General features: G+C 40.3%; 1 protein-coding gene across 2 annotated transcripts; it reads right to left on the bottom strand.

Moving 5' to 3' along the window:
• Positions 1 to 4,628: 4,628 nt before the first annotated feature.
• cttnbp2nla (CTTNBP2 N-terminal like a) lies at positions 4,629 to 18,881 on the bottom strand. 2 transcript variants are annotated; one of them, XM_042406879.1, is made up of 7 exons: positions 18,774 to 18,881; positions 15,506 to 15,610; positions 8,690 to 8,923; positions 7,273 to 7,380; positions 6,919 to 7,107; positions 6,607 to 6,777; positions 4,629 to 6,465 (listed from the first exon to the last, which is right to left on the bottom strand). In XM_042406879.1, the coding sequence occupies exons 1-7, from the start codon at positions 18,810 to 18,812 to the stop codon at positions 5,497 to 5,499; spliced, it is 1,815 nt and encodes a 604-aa protein (XP_042262813.1). In that variant the 5' UTR covers positions 18,813 to 18,881; the 3' UTR covers positions 4,629 to 5,496. The 2 variants fall into 2 exon arrangements, with proteins under 2 accessions (XP_042262813.1, XP_042262812.1); XM_042406878.1 differs by lacking the exon at positions 18,774 to 18,881 and adding an exon at positions 18,493 to 18,694.
• Positions 18,882 to 22,251: the final 3,370 nt, after the last annotated feature.

Raw genomic sequence — 22,251 nt, 5'->3', positions numbered from 1 at the left:
GTAACTAATTAATAGACCAAACATTGGATGTTTACAATTTTGAATAAAAGGTAGGCAGGTAGGTCATGCCTGTTGTCCATTTGTGTCATCAGTATAGAGGAGAAAGTTTTGCTTGGGAAGCTTCAGCTATGAGGGGTCAAGCTTTCATGCTTTGACACATCATTAAACAGGAACTTGGTGTCTCCATAGAGATAGGTAATCCTTCCCAGGGGGCATTTTAGACATTGTTTCATACGCCTGCAGGTCCAGTGTGATTTGTCTCAATTCAACGCTTTAAACACATCAAAACACCATTGCTGTTGCATTTCTAAGATTTTAACCGGTGTGAGACCAGGCTCAAGAAACCCACTCAGAGGCAGTTTCATGGTTGTAAAGATGCTGTATTTTCAGTCCAAAAACTACTTGTTTTATGCAGAGTTTGTTCAAGAGTTTCATTAGGTAGTTGCCATATTTTTGTCTCATCTAAGCAGTCAAGTATAGTCAATTTTATTTATATATTCCCGAATCATAAAAGTGCCTCAATAAGCTTTAATTGAAGAGGTGAGGCTAAGTTCAAGCTCAAACTGGACTGGTGTTAAGATACAGTATAAACAAATATTTGACAAGGAAGACAAAAATAATTCAAATTTCCATCAGTAGCCATTGAGAGAGGGTGGAGGAAATACTTTGGTGTTTGTAATTAAATTGTGTCCCAAACAAGATTTTTATATCTCTTGTCCCTGTTTTGTAGAGACAGCTCAGGTGAGCTGCATGGAAGAAGTCTCTTACATTTGCTTCATGGTTGACTCTTGACATTGGTTACTGTGCATAGCTTTCATAATTTCCCTAGTCTCTCCAAATTTAGTATGGGGCCCAATTTAGTCTTTTTTCCGTTAGAAAATGATTAATAAGTTTTTAAAAGTTGCCTTTGTGCCACATGGGAAAACAGGAGAGTAAATATCTTCCTCCCAACTCCAAGTACTTGAACCTCTCCTACAATGCCACTGGAGTGCATGTTTGTAGTTCAGCTCATATCAACAGTCTCGATCCAGAAACAGGTTTGTCTCATCCAGCCAATGTGGAAACATATGACCCACCTCAAGGACATTTCTGGCTTTTATCCCTGTGACTTCTGTTAGTGTGCAGTGTGTGTTTGTGTGTGTGTGTGTGTGTGTGTGTGTGTGTGTATGTGTGTGTCCAGCAGGTAGATAAAGACACTGGCTAGACACTATGTGCAATACAGTATGTGTATATAAGAGTGTGAGGTCATTTTAATCAGTGCAAATCCAGGGGTGTTAGTTAGGGACCTAAGTAAAGGTCAATAACAATGCAGCTGCCTAAAAATACCACAGCACAGACTACGAATGGAGTAGTAGTGTGTGTGTATGTGTGTGTGTGTGTGTGTGTCTGTGTGTCTGTGTGTCTGTGTGTCTGTGTGCGTAAATGTGAATGTAAACTGTTTGTCATCTTGGAATTCAGTGGGATCTTCCAAATTACACATTGTCTTATCAGGAAATAGTTCTTTTTTTTTTTATCATTTTTTCCCCCCAAACCACACATAAATTTACATGACACTGTGTACTTTATGATATAGATTAAAGTGTTGAGGCCTTTTTTCACTGGATGTTCTCTCTTCTCATTCTTCTCACACACAGACACTGACACACTTAGGCCAGCTGTTTGTCCTTCAGTTATGTCATATCTGGATTTGGAGCAACACTCAGATCCTCATTACACGTGACCCTGTCTTTCTTTACCCCAGGACAAGCTATGGATTTTACAGTGACAACTCTATAACAAATTGCTTTACAGGGAGCAGGTGATGGTGGCGATAACACTAGCCATCCGGCCCTCCCTCCCTCTCCTTCTGTCTCGCTTTGAGCCAGCTCCAGCTGTGGTCTTTTAAGAGGCTCAGTGTAGGGGCCCGGGCTCCTATTCTAGGCCCATCTCATGGCCTGGGCTAATTTTGGAAGGAGAAAAGAGGGTGACAGGGAGAAAAGAGGACAGAAAGAGAAATGAAGCAAGAAAATGAGGAAAAAGTGGTACGGTACAGGCCACAGAGATTAGTTCTCAGATGAAGATGATTACGACGTTGTTGTTGGACTGGAGTGGTGACAGAGACGATCACCTCCTTACTGACAGACAAGGAGCTGGACGGTTAGACATTTTGCTTTTTTGCCAGAGGTCTGAAATGAAAGGGCTGTAAATTTTGCAGTTTAACTCATGACAAATTACGTGCTCCCACCTTAATCTCAGTGTTGTCATCTCATTCACACAACATGACACTGCAGCCATGAGAGCTAGGGACTTTTTGTATGTCTTGCATTGTGCACCATGCAGTCATAAAGTAAAGCGCTTACCAGATCCACCCAGGAGGGATGTGGCCACAGCAATCCTTTTCAAGTTCGAGTTCAAGTTCATTTATTTATACGTTGCTTTACCACAAGCACGTCTCACACGACCTTAAAGGGAAAAGATCCAACAAATCTACATCAGTCTTAGAACAAAATGCAACAATATGTATTTTTTCCCGTCCAATCTAGGGGGAAAAAAAAACAGCATTCGCCAAATTTATGAGGTTGGGCACCTCAAAAATGTAATCTTCTGCTTAGAGATTTCTTCTTATGAAACAGTTAATTATTACCCCTCTTGTAGTGTGGAATCCTAACAGGAGAGCCAAGACCCATTTTAGGTTATGATCCATAGCTGGAATAAATTTTAAGTTTTAAAAAAAAAAGGCATAGTTTTTTATCCAAGTCATGCAGCCTTAAGCCTGAAGTCAGACTGTGAATATTAATGCATGTTAAGACATTTCAATTCAGTGCAGATATGCAAGACATCCAAGTTTTGAAAGAGAAGCTTAACTATTCACCAGAGAAATTATTATTCCAGAAAAATTGTACTACTCACACAAAGATAAAACTCACCATAAAATAGGATTTTGTGTGCTTTCTTTCACTAAATGTCTGAAAGTTCTCACAACAATCATATAATGGCTTTAAAGTGTAGAGCTTTGGGTCTTCTTCTCAGTGTTTTGGAGTGAGTCCCAGCAGAAGACGACAGAGTTACAGTAGAGTAGCTACAGTGCCATGCTGGCAGTGACGGCAGCTAGGACGTGGCCCCTCACAGCTCATCAACCTGAGCCTGTGTTTATGGAGGCTGAGAAAGATGGGGCTTTGCTGGAGGACCAGGCATGCCTGTGCTGGATTTGGGATGCAGTCCTGCTGTCCTACACTGGAATGTTAATTAGGTGAGCTGAGCAGAGAAGAGGTGACCCGTCCCGTTAACCAGCCAACCCTTCCCCAACAACCAGGAGGGGGATTAAGCCCAGTCAGCTTGTGCTCTGCATATATGTGCTGATCTGGATGTCAAGCTATATTGACCAGCACTGACTGATTGAGAGAGACACTACAGTATATGTATATAATGTGACAGTACAGACCCCAGAGAAGTTATTGCATCTTTCTCTATTTTCCGTGCACTTTCGCAACTGCAAACCCATCAGCTCACCAGTTTCTATCTCTTAATCTGGAGTGATGCCACTTACACAGAATACCGCAAGAACGCTGTTTACAGCTGAAGCAACACAGCAAAATAACAGTTCAGACCACTTAAGAGTTTCAAAACTTTTCTTCTTAACTAAACAAGAACGGCGAGGTGACACTCCTCTTCTCAGCATCCAAATAGTCAGACACCATCCACACAAGTATAGAAATATTTAACAGTCATGCATATGAAATAAACAGTGCATACAAGGGCCACAGAATCTATGCTTCCACAGGATGGTCGAATAAAGTCACAGATATAGTTCTGTCTCTTATGTTTTATATATCCACAGCACTACATTTTTGCTTACTTAATGTAGCATTTTTACAGCTTCCTTTTATGGTGCCAACTGATCAAGTAGTCATTGATACAATCAACTAAATATTATAAATAAAAATAATCCAGATCCAGTTTATTGTGTATAACAGAAACAAAAGTAGATGTCAAATATCTGAGGAGTCACAATTCAAGGATTTTTGCTTATGATGGCCTGCTGAAAGCTACTTTGCTGTTAATCAAATAGTGACCTCTAGAGGACACTCTTTGGGTGTACAGTGCTAAAATCTACTGCAGGACACTACACCAGTGGAATTTTGAGTGTGGAAAAATATAGAAAATATGTGTCAGCAATATGTAAATCAACATCTGAAGGTGATCTGTTGAAATAAAGCTGACTTGTAACTTTTCTATTCAAACACATTGATATTTTTATGGGATTCATTTACTAGTTACACTATCGTTTCTCAGCCAAAAAACCTTTTAAGTCATCAAGTTACTGTTTTTTTTAAATGCAGTATCTATCAGATATACACAAGTTCAACATGACATCAGATTTTAGGTGGCTTGGCAAAATTGTATGCTACTCTTAGTCATCAGTAACATTTCCTAATGCTTACAATCTCAGTTGAACTGTCTGGATATAGATATGATGCACAATACAGATTAAGTTATTTACTTATTCTATTACTTACTATTCCTAAAATTTGTTCCATACCACAAACTGTAAGCAGCCTTCCCTAATTAGCTCTATACTATTGTTGGCATGAATAGTTACACCACTGCCTGGGGGCAACAGTATAAACAAACAAATGATGAATACATACCAATCTTTCGGACTAATTTATTCAATTTGTCGCTTTCCAGCATATACAGTACTGTAAAGGGTGTGATAAAAGAAGAGATAACAAACATGGCAATTGTTATAATATTAATCACAACCATTATTGACTATAAAAGTTTTATAATGATTTCTTATAAATGGCAAAGTCATGAAATTAATTAGAATCACTCATCTAAACCAACATATTGTTATATGTTAATATATTGTACAATGGTGACTGCGTATAATCAGCACCTATATGATCTGTATCATAATTATGCAACATTAAAGTAATACATGAACACAGTACAAACATTGAGTTAGCTGTATAAAACTATTATACATTAATAACTGAGAAACATTTATAAAACATTTTTATGTGAGTGCGCACTGAAATGAGACTATGCAGCATACATTGGTCCAAGGACTACTTGTTACGTTTGGTCTGATTATAATTTGTTTATAATAACAAGCAACATACTTGAGACAAAGTATCGGGAGAAATAACACCTCTTCAGTTAGTAAGTCGGTTTGCATTCTTTGTAAATATGACACCATAAAAAAAAAAAAAAGATAAAATGCTGCGCCGAACAAACAGTATTGGCACAATTTGAAACAAAAAATATCAGCTATAATTGCTCATTAGTACCAGCCCCTTAAAGACTACCTAAAATAGTGCCTCAGCGCATATTTTAAAAAAGAATATAATAAATACAAATAGCATAACAGTGTTTGAATCTCAAATAAGCACAGGATATAAATCCTGTCATGTACAGGACAATACCTCAACCATAATTATGTGATGTGGATTAAACCATCATCTCCCGAGCAGAGCAGCAACTGACTAATTTATTGATGGATCAAATGATCAGTTAATTAGAAGAAACCACCATGTCCAGTTCTTTGACTCCCTCCTGGCTGGAGGTGAGGCCACAGCTGCCTGAGAGGGGGCTGTCAGAGAAATGGCTAGCAGACCTGGGCACCGCGGCCGGAGAGGGAGGGGCCTGGGCCAGACCGGGCTTCTTAGGGGGGATGGGTGGAGGGTTGCCCCTCTCTGCCCTGGGGATTGTGGGTGATCTGATCCCCTGTGAAAGTGCTCCTGCGGCCCTCCCGATGACTGGAGACAAGGGAGCTGCCAGGCTGCGGTAGTCTGTACCGAAGGGTGAATTGTTCGGTGCTGTAAGTTTTGGTGTGATGCTCTGCTGGACGGTTGTGAAGCGAGACAGGACTTGAGTGACGGTGCTCCGGGCCATCTGCTTAACTGGGCTGGCTTCTGGGGAGGGACTGCTGGGCACGGGGGAAGGATCCTTTGGCGAGAGGGGAAGAGCTGGCTGTGCGGACTGGGGCTGAGGTTCGGGGTCAATGGTACCCTGGAACTTGTGACGAGCGGCGTGGAAGCGCTGGTTGATCCCAGCCTGGTAGGGAGACTGGTAGCCACTAGGACTCGGGCTGCCTGGTGGGCGTTTGGCAAGGACAGGCGATGCAGAGGGGGAGGAAGGGGGGAGAGTGGAGGCGACTGTACTGCAGGAGGAGAACAAAGTCTTGGTCTGAACTGGAGAATTGTCATTCCCATTTTGTAAGCTCTTCTCTGAGAGGGCGCTATTTGGACCATTATGCCCATTGGTCTCCACTGAACAATGGTAACCGTTGACTTTTGGCTGCACAGGTTGCTGGTTTTTGTCTTCCTCAATGTCCTCGACCTTAATAGTGTCTACTGTCGTCTTTCCTGTAACGACTTTTGTGGCCCACTCCTTTCCTCCTGCCTCCACTGACGCTGTAACCGCCCCTTTGACTTCTCTCGTCATATTCACCTCCTCCAGCTTCCTCCTCAGCTCTTCTACCTGATCACAAAATGGGAAAAATATACATTTTAAGTAGAAATTTGGCTGTAAAATGCAAGCTCACTTTCTTTTCTCGCACTACTATTAGATGAAATAACTTCTGCTGCCACTTAAGCGATGAATGCGTCAAAGTGTTCACACCTGTTGTTGTAGCTGACAACAGTGAGCTTCCTCCTTCTTCAGCCGTGAGCGGAGCTGCTCTCGTTCCGTGTCAAACTCGGCCAGCTGCTCTTCTACTCTCGCCTCCATTCTCAGGGCTCTCCTCCCCTCGTCCTCCAGCTCCTTCCTCAGGGCCTGACAAGCTTCCTTTTCCTGAATGAGAAAAAGTCTGTCAGCCAAGAGTGAAAAATCTGAACAAGCCTGTAACACCCTGTACAAGGTTGAAGAGGAAAAACATTTGAAAAAGGGGAAAAAATAAATAAATTGCCAAACTTGGATTCAAAATATTAATACCTTGTCAAGTTTACGGCTCAGCTCAGTCAGCCGGTGACCCTCCTCCAGAGCCCTGGCACTTGCCCATTTGCACTCTTTGGCCAAAGCGCAAGAGAGTTGTTTATGCTGAGCCCGTTCTTCTTCTAGCTGGTCAGTAATCCGCCGCTGCTCTTTTTCCAACCGCCGGACCTGGCTCCGCTCGAATTCCAGCTACAAAGAGACATGACGTATCAAATTTGTGAGTGCACTTCAAATCTTTCGACACCAGTTCTGCCAAAACTCTGCCAAGAAAACACTAGCCCCTATTTGATTTATATTGCACATTACAGACAAATATTTGCAGTGTAATCCACATCATTATTAATTAGAGGGCACCTGTTGTTGTAAGCGCTCCCTCTCCTTCTCCAGGATGTAAGTGACATCATCTCCCTCGGCTGTGTCCTCAGCATGCCTCCTCTTTTCCTCCTCCAGATCTGCAATGACCTAAAACAAACACAGTGGGGAGACAGAGAGTCAGAAATGAAATCACATAAGTTTGGTCTGTTTAGTATTAAAAGTGCAATATATTTTTCATTAATGACACTAATGGTTGTTAAATGAGCTGCTGTCAGCATCCTGTTGCTTGTGCGTGTGTTCACACTCCTCCAGCATGAGCGAGCAGCGGCGCTAACATTAGCCAGCTAAAACCACAATATCACAATATGTTTCACATGCTTTGCAGTAATGTTAGCTTACCTGTCCAATTAGCAGACTCCTATTCTAAGCTAACGTTAGCTATTATTGCATCCTGTTGGCACAGTAAGGGGACGGGAGAGAGGGAAGGCACTCAGGAGCGTGCATAAATGTCACATCCTTTGGATTTTCCCAGCAAAACCATCCTGCGTCCTTAATATAGAAATCAGTCCACAGACTGTTATAGACGACCGGGAAAGTCGGGGAAGGTCTCATTTTACTGTTTCTTCCTATTCTGTTGATAATTTTAGTTAATGTTTGAATGTTTTAAACTAAAATTCTTACATAATTCTTAGATATTGCACCTTTAACGCCCTTAAAAAAGGGTATTTAAGGGCCTTTAAGATATTTGTAATATTTGATATTTAAGTGGGACTTCTGGAAAGCCACTGTGTCCAGCATCACAGCAAAGTTTTAAAATATATTTATATATATTCTATTCTAATGTATTTCATGTAAAACCACTGTAATATTACATGAATTTACAGTAATTGTGATCACGCAGATTGGGCATGTTGTCCTTGTGCATATATTGAATTCATAATGAATAAGGATGAATAAGGATGTTTCATCATTATCTATAAATACACGTGTTCACACACTCAACTCATGTTCACATGAAACACAAGAACAACTGAAAATGTGAGTGAGAAATCAAAGTGTGTTTGTTACCCAGCAGCTCTGAAACATTTTTGGATGTGTGTGTGCCTAATCCATGATGAAAACAATGCTGTTTGTCTGCTGTTGCTGAAAAACATTTTGGGGACAAAATGTTTTTAAGGAAAAGGACAACTTAATCCTATTAATTTTATGTACCAATGTTTTGTTGCCAGCAGTGTTGGATTTTTTATTTTCATAAATTAGAAAAAAACATCTTTACTCACACTGTGCTAACAGCATTGCACTTTCCTGATCCCCCCCCCCATGGTCTTTTAAATATTCTCCACCACTGATGCTAATTGTTATTTTTTATGTTTCCCAGAAATGATGTTTTTAAATCTGCATAATAAACAAGCCCATTTCTGCCTCCCTTGATTAAGGACCACACATCCAGACCCACCCTTCTGTGCCTGCTTTCAGCTGCAGCCAGCTGGGCCAACATCTTCTCCTGCATCCTCCTGCAGTGGCTCACCACCAGTTTGAGAACCACCAGGGGATTAGAAGTGGAGGAGGAACAGCCAGGGTCCTTGTTCTGGCCCCCCATCACCTCACTGTCTCTCTGCAAGGCCAGGAAGGGGTCGCTTAGGTTGTACCTTCCATATCGCTCCTGGATGAACATCTCTTTTCGCTGAGCCTGAGGAGATGAGAAGGAGACGAGTCAGATGGCTCCCTGAGAGGGACAGAGATCGGTTGTTTTACAGAAATGTTGCAACATGGCTGTGGTACTGTATGTGAATCTTCTCTTGGATCACTTTTCTGGCTCATCAGCCTTGTTTCAGTCTCACACATTGTGACATCACAACTAGTTTTGAGCCAATCGAGAGCCAGTATACAACTTAAACAATTGAGTGTGATGTGGAAACTGAAAGCCTCCAGTGCACATGCACTGAGAATGGACAAGAGAGATCTTGTGTTCAACAGTGAAACTTTTGAGATGAACTACATTTGCATATTCATAGATTCTGGATTTTGAGGTTTTTTAACAAGGTATTTGAGCTTTTTGTGCAAAAAAACATAATAGAAATAATGTATTACTCCAAGCAGAGGATTTTATATGTCCTAAAATATGTCTGGAGGGGATATTTAAGTGATCCCCTGACTTTTCATATAGCCTCATCATCAGGTCAAGGTTTTAATTTGTCCAATACTTTGGTTCATAAAACAAAAACAATTGTCACTGTTAGCATGTTGCTGGTGTTAGCATTTAGCTTAAAGCACCCCTATGCCTTCATACAGTCTCACAGAGATGCTGGCACAACCGTAGACTGTTGTTCTCAACTTGGTCTACCTTCTCCCTTGAATTGCAAACTAAGGATAACACCGGTGTATAGTATACAATCCTAAAAGCACCTTTTATACAGGTAAGTACAATTCAAAGTGCTTCACAGATGACTGACAAGCCAATAATAGGACAGAACAAATGTAGACAATAGACAGTAAAACAATTTGAGACTAATACACACGAGAAATAAAAATGGCGAAAATGTGATGAAATAAATTTAAAAGCTATGATAATAATAACAATAATAGAGTGAAATAAAAACTAGGTTAAAAAAACAAATAAAATAGTTTAAAAAATAATGGCATTCGGTTTCCATAAAATGGATTGGTCAAATCTAATCCTAGATGAGATACATTTTAGAAAGCAGTACAAGCAGCATTCACAGAACAGGCAGTTATGACTTTAGTTAACACATGCTACTGTCATTTCTCTCCCATTTAAACAGGAAATCGAAGACTGTGTGCATACTATGATCAATATCTCTGATACTAGAGCGGCAAATATGCAGTAGATAAAGGAAGGGGAAGAGATAGAGAGGAAATGCATACAAAATACAAGAGAAAATGTGCTAGCAGGAAGGAGGAGCAACAGATGGTGTGTGTCTGTCTATCTTTAGCAGGACAGCTGCTTTGGACTGGGCCTTGGCCAAGGCAGACCTGTTCTCTGTTTAACTCGTGACAAAGGAGGGATAATAGCAGCAAGACATTTCAGGTTCAACAGATGCCTTTGGGCCTGCCGTGAAAAGGGGCTTCAGTGTGTATGTGAGAGAGAGAGAGAGAGAGGAGGGCTGCAGCCGAGCTGGCAATGTGTCTTAGCAAGGTTTCAACAAAAGAGGATCAAGAGATTAGAGAGAACAGTATCCTCTCTGGCAGGGTGAAGACAGGGCTCCTGATGACTGATACCAAGATTACTTGAGAGGTTTAAAGTGTAGTCAAGAGTGTGGATGGGCCTGTAGTGCAATACGCAGCCATTTTGCTGTTCTTATTGAGCCTTTAACTACTGACTGTGTGGGTGGGTGTTGAGCACACAGTTATACACAGGTATGACTCCCGAACAGCATGATATTAGAGCAATAACATTATAAGGAGATATGAGAGATAATTTACAAATAATTTGACAACAATGCATATAATTAAATCAAAAGTCTGATATTCACAGCAGTAATTGAGACATGACATTTAACTGTTAAAAACACCCAAATCCATAATGATATTGATTATCTTTAGAACTGAACAAGCCTTATTATTGTAAACAAACAACAAAAAACTGATATTTTTGGCCTTAGTGGCTGCAGAAACAAACTAAACACAACACTGACATATTATCGCCCTTTAAGTTGATGTTGTTGGAAAACAGCTGCTTACAGAAAATTAATGTAAGTCTCTGTTTTGGTCTACACAAACTCCTGTGGGAAAAATCGAGCTGCTTAAAGCTCTGCTATGTTCTCTAGCTGAAAACGACACTGATGAGAGCGGTGAGAGTGAACCAAAACAGTAAAGCTGTCTGCAGGTTCATCTCTCCAAGCAACTCCTTTCATGTGATCATGTGATCCAACTTAAATGTAAACATATTGATTTATAACCGCTCTAACCCGGTCTTTTCTTTAAAATTCTTGAAAATACTTGCATACACATACAAGTGAGAATGATACAGACAGACAACAAGAGCTCAAACAATCTTCCCCAACAGATTAAAGGTTTAGTGATTGTCATCTTCTACGGTATTAGATCATCTGGCACAAAGAGAGGAGGGCAAGGCTGTGAAGCTTCGCTGCTGTTATTTGATCCAGTCCTCTGAGGATGGTGTGAAGGCGGATCAAACAGCATGCAGGGGTGAAACAGGAAAGCACACGGTGCCCGAGAGAATTCAAAAATGCCTCTCAAATGTGGGCGCTATCTAAAGCCCAATGACCACTCAGCACCTCAACAACCGTCTTGTGTGCGATGTAGGATATCAAGTGGATGTGGCATGTAGTCATGTCCTCACTATGTTTTAATACAGTTTTCCACATCTGACCTTCAGGAGGATGGTATGAGGAATGAAAAGCTCTAATGATCCACTTAGACATTTTATCAAAGAAATGTTATGTTCTTTCTATTTTGCAATGCATACCTGCGATTTATACAAATACTGAATGAAAAAAATAGCGTATCTTAAGCAAGTAAGATTTTACACTGTCCATAAATTTGTCATGGTTGATGAAGTCTTTAAAGAGAAATCTATCTACAGACTTGGCCTGCAGCCTATTCCTGTTCCCGTCAGAGACTGTCTGCTCTGATGTGTCACTTTACAGTCAAAGATTAAACAAGCTTAGATCAGGATTTCCATTCTTGACACGTACGTTACTCAAGGATATACACTCTGATTCACGTTGAAGTTGCATGCAATGGCGGCAGAAAGAAAACACTGTAACGGAGTGAATTCATTTGTAAGCCGTTTCACATACAGGAGAAAAGCATTTTGAAACATAAAAAGAAAAAAAAAACCTTACTCAATGTATTTTTTTGTGACTTTAAGAAGTTTCCCATTCCCAGGACTGTTCATTGTTTTCTTTCTTATTTCATCTATTTATTCAGTCTGCACACATTTCCATAACTAGATAATTGGCTTTAAAATTCCCTGTTTTTTTTTTCAAACTCACAAGACCTCTATTACGCAAAAGTTCACTCGTAAACACAGACTCTGTCTCTCTTTCTCAGCTCCCTTTCCAGCCCCTTCAATGCACAGACAGACGTGCACTTCCCTAACACAAAAGGGAGGCTGTTTGCTTCTGCATCAATCCTCCGCTGCTGCAAAAGAGGCTAGAGGAAGTGAAAAGAGGGATTACAGGGAACATTTCTAACATTACTTAATACTTAACACCCAAATCTAGCAGAGCTTATTCATTACAGCATACTGTACTATATACAATACCCATAAACATCCAGTACATGACTGTTATGCATCACACTCTACCCCCATTATTCATGCTTTTGTCTGTTGGCTGCAGTTCTTGGCAACCCAGGTGCTTTTGCTCAGGAAGCCGCCTTTGTGCCACGGCTACACTGGTTCAAATCCAGCTTATCTTTTGCTGACACATGCCTGGACTCTTTCAGACGTCCAATGTTGGCGACAAGATCTGTATAGTTCTCTGGGAAGGTGATATATGAACTTTTTACCCTAGAATCCCGACATATTTCAGTGCTGTTTCGGCAGATCACTAAGTACGCTGAAACGCTCATGCATGTAATTAATATGATCTGCATAAGTAGTGGATATTTGGAGAGAACTAATCATCGTAATCACATGACTGTGGATGAAATGCAAAGAATGCTACAGTGACTGACACTGAGTCCAATCAGTAGATGCATCTATTTTCTCCTATTTCAATGCTGTCCCGTCACCAAAGAACACACAAGGTAAACCTGTTTGAAGTAGCTCGATTTGGAAGCTCTAGTCAACGACACCGTGTTAACCCAACAGTTAATCAAAGGCTCATTTCCATGTTTGAGTCCCCTTTGAACTTAAAGTTAAGACACATACTCCTTCCCAAAGCAAAAGGGACTACTGGATCACTGCAGGGCTTTGTGTGCCAAATACGAGTGTTGCCAGAGACTAACTTCCTTTTGAAAGCCACAGTGTGGAGGGAGAAGTGAGCAGCTGCACAAGTGAGTCATAAGGGGGGGAAAAAATGCAGTAGATAGTTAGAATGCCAATGATAGTTCTGCGTAATTAAATATACAGGACCACAGAAAAACCACATCATTAACCTCGCATCCTGTGCTTACACTATATCCTGTAGAAAATCACTGATGAGAATGGGAGATTTTTAAAAATGCAAAGAATGGAGACTAAAGATTATTTTTATTATTATTAATGCTTTAACTAGACGAACAAAAGCAAAGTGAACAGTTCATCATGTGAGAAACAGTTTATTTAAAGAACTCGACACTGTATGGTGTTATTACCATGGTGATGATTCGCTGTTAAGCTTAACATTTCTCACATGACACTTGGTGTGGCAATGACACGTCAGTCATTACCGACATGAGAAACACATCTGGGTGTACTTCTCTAATGACTGCACGTCTGTAGACTGTACGTCCTAGTGCAGGTTTGTTGTTAGAAAAACAAAAGGATTGTGTTTTTTTTCTGATAACCATCTATTTTCATGTGAGGACGAGACCTCAGATTCCTTAACAGCAGAAAGGCGTGAAGTTGTGTTTTCACCTTGGCTAACTCGCTCTGAAAATCATAAATCCTGCACAGAAGAGTGAAAAAAAAAAAAACTTCTGACTGTGCACGGCTGGATTTAAAGATTGAGCAGCTAACGTCAGTTTTCACCATGAGAGTTTTTATTTATTTTACTGCAGGTTAGTGACTATACCCTTAATTAAAGTGCCATAAGAGTTAACACTGCTGCATTGATCCAATCCCAGTCCTGAATGGGTTAACAGTATTTGCCGGTGGAGCCATGAAAGAAGCACAGCCATATTCCCCTCAAGCTCCAGTTAAGGCCAGTGTTTATTTGTTCACTCCTACTCTCGCTCACATTGAGTCATCAGGCACCCAGCGTGCTGTAACTCTTCTTGCCTTAGATGGCCAGATCCCAGGAGAGATGTAGGAATGTGGTCTAGACACAACACATGAACATTCAGAAGTAGGCTGCACTGTGCATTTTACACCGGGAAACACCGAGAGCATAACGGCTCTACAAATCTACCAAGTTCAAATCTTAGTAGTGAGAATGAAGTCTGCAGTGTATGCATTTTTTTTTAGAAAAGGTGCAGGCACCTTTTTTGCAGAAAGGCTGCATCAATAAGTTGCTTATTCACTGCTCGCCTTTTAGTTTGTGGTTTTCACGACAGCGTCATGGTGACAGCGGTATTGAAAGTAATTCTTTATAAATGACAAAACATCCTAAAGCACCCATGCAGAGTCACTTAAAGCGTGAGTATGTGGCCCTGCAGCACACAGCACAGCACAAGACACAGTGTGGGAAAATAGCCTGACAATCCTTTAATTGAAATGCAGCATTAACCCCACCAAAGTAAGTCATCCTGAAGTTGGAACTAGCTGCTCCGTGTCAAACTGACAGTGTGTACTCTACATTGCAGTTATTTCTAAATGAGTTTATGTTCAAGTTCACCGGGGTGCCTCTATCACTAAGCTTCGAAGAGGGATGACTTATGTTGTTATGGGACTCATATCATTCACTTTTCTCCAGAAGCACTGACACAAGTTTGCTAAGAGCATTTTGGATAGATCCAGAGGAATATTAGCTTTACAGGCACAGATGGATGGCGTTACACATTTCCATACATGCAAAGAACTTCGTTTTTGGAGGAAATGGGTGCAATTAACCAGGTTACTTAGGTTAACTCTTAATTGTTCAACAGGCATTTAAGGTTTGTGTAGGCCCACCACCTGTAGGCTTGAAAAGTGTCTATTAAAAGTTGGTAGTCTGATGTTCAGTGATCAGTTTCAGCAGAGTAAAAATATCAGAATATCCACAGAAACCTCGCAAACCACTACAGAAGCATGATCTGTTTCAACTGTCATATTCTTGCTTTTCACATATGACCGACATAAGCGGCTCACCATGCAAACTAGAAAGACGCTAGCCTTGTTGTGGCGAAAATATAAAGATTTGGAACATACCGAGCATACGCTACAAATGGACAGCGGGATATACCACAGGAGTGGTTTCAGAAGTTTCTGTAGACAATTCTGAAACTGTCTTCCCCTGTGAAAACATATCACCACTGGAATTTATTGCAACTGACATGAATTCACCCTGACCACAGCCGCTCTTCTCTGTGACAAAACTACCAACTTTCAACAGTCACCGTTCATGCAAAGAGGGATGAATGTTTTTATATATAAAAAAAATTGATTTGGTACAGAATTACAGAAAATATCATAATTATGTTACCCGCTACTATGATTAAATACCTTTAGGGCATCAATGACCAGGTCCCGTGCCTCCAGCTCTCCCTCCAGGATGCTGAAAAGCATCAGCAACTCTGGCTTGGTCATACTCTCCATGTTCAGCTTGGACTGTGAGGACAAAGATGAGAGAAATGACTTGGTTGACAAATTGACTCTACATCTGGTTGTACTTAATTTTATTTAAAACTGATGCAAGTGGACAAAATGAAAGGTTTATGTTATTTTTATTCATATAAATAACTACTTGAACTGCATTTAATTTATTCTACAAGATTAATTATACCACTCCAGAAGAGGACACACTTAGAAACAATCAACCATTGCTTTGTTTGTTTTCCCACAACTATTTTCTCAGTTATTTAATTTCCTCTTAAAACAAAGCCTTGTGTTTTCCCCATTTTTCCTAAATCAGACATCCAGGCAGACATCTGATCTATCTGCTCTAACCCACTGATTTATGAGCTTTATGTGGATATGTGGTTATTATCTTAGAAGGAGGTAATTTTGAGGTGCAGAACCACTGAGCAAAAATATGTAGTAAAATCTTTCTCCTGTATGGAAAGAAACTGAACAGGTTACACAATTATTAAAGTAGGTGCATTTGTTACTCTCAAGCACAAGGTGAGGACATTCACATCAAAATACAATCAAGCAAAAGAAAATAGCTGCCAGGCATCTTTAGCAACAGAATAATCTACAACTGCAACGGTACAACTAAAATGTTGAGGGCTATGTCTTCCATTAAGGTTGCTCATTTCATTTTCCTAATAGGTTTTGGATACATCTATTTATTTTCTAAACATATTTTTGTCTCAATGAAGTGACACAAACATGGCAACAATACAAGCTGACAGATGGATTGCATATCAAATAAGAGGCAGTTCAGCTTCCAGTAGCCAAGCTGCTCCATCATCTGTAAAGCTAATGCATAACTTAACCTTTAAATTCAATACTGAATATGATATCAAATCACTTTGTTTTGGTTTCCCAGTGCGTGTCCCATTCATAATGGTTACTGTGACGGTCATTCGGTGTTGGAGATGTGATGTGGTCTCTTTGTAGTGTCTCTGCACTCTAATCTCACAGCTGTGTTGGTTCTGCTGACAAGCCCTGTGGTGTCCACACCTTAAACATCCAACCGCGCTCTGACCAACTGAACGTATGCGGGCCCCTCTTTGAAATAAGATCAAAGCTGTTGATGTGAGTACACTAAGCATCCTTTTTTCAAATGAGAATCATCATGTGGGACGTGTAGGATAGATGAACACTGCACTGGTTGACTACTTAATAACAAAAACGGTACTCCAGCTCGAATCACAAAAATATTTATTCTCACTTCTGTTTGCTGAGCTGTGATCCGCACCTGAAACTAGCATTCATTCAACAGAGGCAGCCCCTGCTCTGAGCACTCTGTGGTCACCACAACTTTCCACATCATGAAGTCATCAGGAGGGGGTGGGCTGCTCTCGTGGAGCACTGGTTGCATAATGAGAGACAGCAGCCACCGGCTTTTCACATCAGTGCTGGGAGCTACAATATTTCCCCGGCATCTTTCATAACATCTGCACCAGAGAAACCTGACTGTGAAAAGTGCTGTGACAGGAAAGTGCCGCTGCAAACGAGCACAATTTCAGCATTTAAACATACTGTGACACGTACTGGAGCCACATGCAGAAGTGAAAAGCTGACATAGCCATGATCATCTAGACTCCTTCCTCTCTGGCCCCGTGTGAACCGGGGAACAGCCCTGATCCCTACAGCAGCGTCCTCTCACAAAGAAGGTACACAGTGTTTTAAGTTCTGCCTTCACCAGCACTCATGGTCTGTGGCTTAACCACAGGGGCAAAATGCTAATTAAACGACATCATACACACCTCCCTTGGTTTTGGTTTACAGGCTCGCTTGCTAATTTCACAGGCCACTGTAATCACTGTGAGAAGAGTGTGTTATGAGAAATGTCTGGCCCTGCAGGAGCCTACAGTACATGTGTCATCATGCTCGTTTAGATCTTCATTTTGATATTACTTCACCTAATCCCCTGAGTTAGAGTTTGTAATCTTGAGGGCAGACAAACACCATGCGGTAGCCCGGGTAACACAAATATTCCCACACGTTCTGGTGTCTCCACTTCCGATGACGAAAGCCCTGCGTCCATAATCCTTTTTATCCCTGTTTGTTTTAAGCCCAGTCAGCCATGTGCCTCGTCTGCAACACTGTAAACTCATTAAAAACACACAGTGGCGTTTACTGCAAAAACATACGCTTTGCTGCAGTGCAGAGAGGCCCTCAGTTTGTGAGCAGCTGCTTGTGAAAAGTATGAGGGGAAAATAAAAATCCTTCTCCCAAATTATATCAAAGTCTATCAAAAATCTACTTTTTTTTCCCCTTTTTGGTTTGAGGACACTTCCTGAGTCAAAATGCTCATGTTCAATCTCAGCAAAATTGACACTAACAACAATTTCTGGAGTATTTTAGATTGTAATACAACCACACTTAGAATTATTATGAGTCTAGTTCTAGATGTGGGTACAATTTAGCAAACTGCCTTAAGAGAAACTTCTTCAGTGTGTGAAACTTTATCACCTCAACTTCTTGCTGCTTTTACTGAGACTTGAGCATGGACACAAAGGGACTCTGAAACCTCTTTGGCCCACATATCTTGCCATGAGATGAGGGTCAACTGAGGGGAAGTACCGTCTGTGAGGTCTGACTATTTCCCTTGTCCTGTTAGTCAGGACGACTGACCAGATGCAGCATGTCTGGATACTAAATTGGATTTGGTGGCCAACCTATTTTTTTGTGTAAGCCACCTACTTGCTCCCTCAGCTTGTTACTGAATGGCTTTGCTGCAAGCTTGTCTTAAAGAAGATCATAATAAAAACTTATAAAGTAATTGTAAAACGCCGGAGTGTTGACACTGCTGCTACTAAACAACTGGAGCCTGAATAAAATAAGATATAAATAAGACCAAACAGTCATCAGCGTCTGACCACAGGAGATGACATCACTGTCGCTTTTCTTCTTCCTCGCTTAAAAGATGCTTGATGAAGACAAACAAAGCAAACATATCTTCGTGTCATCTGATGTTAAAAGGTTAACAAGTCCAAACGGTTCGGCCTGCTGCCTTGACTAAAGTTAACGTTACTTCACATCATATTTTTTTCTTGTCTTTTACACCAAAAAAAGTAGCTAAGACACGATGAAACACTGTGAATTATCTCCTCTAACTTCACACCGCCGACACGAAAACGTTTACTTCAAGTCCTCTTACCTTCATATGGCCCTCTGAGGTCTCGGAAAACTCCAGCATGAACTTTTCTCCTGTCAGAAGATTTGTTTCACTTGATTTGCGTCCTCTTGATCCCGACGCAGCGGAACACTGGACGGTCAAGTACTTTACAACTGGCAGCCGAGTCAGCCAATAAGCGAGGCAGAGCTCTGAGCGCTGACCAATGAGAGACGAGCTTCTGGAAAAAGGGGGCAGGGACAGTGACGTCCCACCTCCTGGATTTGGATGGATTTCTTTGTTTAGTATTTCTTGAGTCCCTGCCTCTTCTTAAAGAGTCACGTTAGGAACTTTCCGAGAGCTATTTGAATGACTTTACAGGTATTTTGTGGGCCGAAATGATTAAATATGACAGTAAAATCCTGTAACATTCCCACGAAGACTTATGGTATGTTTATGGTCCTAAATAGTGACTTCATATTGACTTTAATATACTTTTGTTCAGTATTCTACAGGTCTTATATATAATATTCCTATATAACATTTCTATAATGATAAGATGATATTTTGATTTATTTATATGGTTAAGGGTTATGCTGTTAATATTTGTATTTGATGTATGTACAGGATATTTATGTAAAAAGTACTCACATCTTGATTTAAGTGAAAATACTTTCAGTTATCAGTATTGGTAGTTAAATATGCTTAAAAGTATAAAGTTAAAAGCGTTGTATATATTATGTTGTTGGGATAACATTGATGCATTTTAATGTTGTTACTGGTTAAGATGGAGCATATTTTAACTACCTAGTTGGATCTGTAACAATGCATCAAATTTTATAATTTGATCAAGATTTAGGTGTAAAATCTTAATTTGAAAAGTCATTTGCAACTACAACTGTTAGATAAATGTAGTGGTTCTATCCCAGTCTGGCTCTATGTCCCTCCACCTTTTTTCTGCCTGTTTAAGACTGGACTGAATGGGAAGAAGGACAGATAAGAGAAGTTGCAGATTATATTTAAGGACCACTTGAGATATTGTTGCTTTCTATATTGATTCTCACTGGAACTAAGTGCTAAAGTGCTAAACTTCCCAGCCTCCTTTATTGTTCTCCTGTTCCACCTGCACCTCATCCCCTCATCAGTTTAATTTATATGTAAGTCCTCTTTTTCAGTTCAGTTTTGTTGGTTCCTTTGTTCTGCAATGCTTTGTTCTGTATTGTGAAGTTCAGTTCTATTCAGCTCCGCTTGCACTCAAGCCTCAATAAAGAAGTTATTCTTCAGCCTTGCTCTGCCTACAGTCTCCTGCATTCGGGTCCACCTGCTCTGCTCCACCTAACAGTAACCTCTGAAAAGTGGTGGAGTATAAACTGAAAATACTCAAGTAAAGAACACACACCTCAAAATTGTACTTAGGTTGAGTAAAATTTGTACTTTCCACCACTGATAGGATAAATATTTGATTTGATTTGATTCTGTCATAAAACAACATATGCATAACACACTTGCCCAAATATTGACACAAAAAAATAAAGAACAGATTCAGGCCAATACAAGACATGGCCACGCAAAGACCTAAAAAAAAAAAAAGTAAAAAATTGAAGCATGAATAGGATAAAAACATTAAAACTATAAAGGTGCCATAGGTCATTTTCATCTCACATTGGCAATAAAAGATGCATTAAATGTTATTAAATGTTATAAATGTCACCATATAACCCGTCTGTTGACCATTTATCTCCTTATATGAATCATTCCAGCATTATTAATTATTCCAGCAAAAGCATATCTTGCACTGATTCCTGGATTTTGTGGGATTACAGTATTACTGACTGCCATCTGGTGGCATACTCACTGTAAAAGCCAGTGTGACCTATTCTGCAGAGGTGCAAGACATCTCTGTGATTTTTGGAGGAAGCTAGAGAAATGTCAGTGGATTTCTGAGCTCACCTGGGAAATCAAAAGGTTTACAGACTGTAGATGAGCTAATGTGACATTCAGACAGCGTAAAACTCTAAAAGCACTTTTAGCTCTCAGAAGAGGAACAAAGCAATTTCAGGTATTACGGTAACATAATCTGCGTTTTATGTGATTTCAGAGACAGACTTCCCACAACTCCTGTATCTCATTAGTGGCACTCAGAAACGACACAGACCGGAGGTCTAACTCTACAGGGGGGAGGATACAGCTGTGTTGTTGTTTTTGTTGTTGTCGTCGTCAGCTGTTAGGCAAACAGCTCCAGATGACTAAAATCAGATGAGGTATTTGCTATACTGTAGACGAGACAAAATGTAAGGCTGTCTTATCTGCAAGCTGGAGCCCCTCCTGTAATACATAATAGCTGCCAGTAGAGTGCAATGCTCACACAATTCAAGTCAAAGTTAAACCAGTTTTATCATCCAGTTTACAGGGATAGTACTGAAAATGTTGGCTTTTCATAAAAACAAAAACTTTGGATGAGCATAACAGACAATGCAGCACTTTTACTATTACTGGTTGTAATGTTGGCCATAAAGGTCATACTTCTGATGCACTCATGATCAGTCACTTCAGATTTGATCATCTGACAAAAACTCCAAGTGTGATTTAAAAGATAACACTGCAATCTTGCTGCTGGAAGAGAGCAAACACAAGTGCACTTTGGTGTTAGACAGCAATTTCGCCTCAAGTTATAAAACCTGGTGTCAGCACTAAATTGGCACAACGGAGCCTCCTATCTATGACTATGTAGCATCTCTGTGCTATTTGATTTGGTGTCCCTTTTCTTTCACTCTGCTATCTTGAGGGTATAGACAGAGCAAAGTCAGATAATTGCCGCTCCTGATAGGCTGCTGGTGCAGGGAGCCTCTTCAGCCCTAATAGAGAGTCTCTATTTCAGGCTCTTCAATTAAGCCGCTCTGTTCAGCCTGCTGACTGGCTGCTGTGGAGAATCAGTGTCCTTCGAGTTTTTGTCCTGTGTCCTCAGCTACCTTTTCCAAACAGTTTACCATGCTAAAGTTTTCCATTTAGCTTGGTTTAGTCCCCCCAAAAAAGTGGGCACAGAGGTCAGGGGTTTAAAATTTTACAGTCTAGAAAGATTTCCTCAGTTTGGGTCTGCAAAACCAATTTGTAGTAGTTCATGGAAAATGGAATTGTCAGAAAAATATCTGTTTTCTCTGAATAATCAAGTATATCATACATTTCAGATTTCAATTTTAGATTTCTTTTACGGTTGTGTGTTTCTCATAAATAATTTCCATTAATAAGTAATATCATTAAATGTCATGTTTAAACCCTGACATCCTACAAATCCTGTTCAAAAGAATGATCTACACGTCAAAACATCTTTATGTCAGAACATCTTTTTTTGTTGTTGTTGGTCTTTTGTATTTTTTCTCTCCAACGTCCACATAACACCACTTTCTTTCTTACCTCTATTGACATACTCACTAACTGGTGTGTTTTTTTTTCCATTGTTCATTTTTCCAAGGTACTCTGGCTTTCTGTGAGTTCCTGTATTTAAGTCTAAACAGAACATTGACAT

This window comes from Thunnus maccoyii, chromosome 3, assembly GCF_910596095.1.
Source record: "Thunnus maccoyii chromosome 3, fThuMac1.1, whole genome shotgun sequence".
Classification (NCBI taxonomy): domain Eukaryota; kingdom Metazoa; phylum Chordata; class Actinopteri; order Scombriformes; family Scombridae; genus Thunnus; species Thunnus maccoyii.
This window is presented reverse-complemented; position numbering and strand designations above follow the sequence as displayed.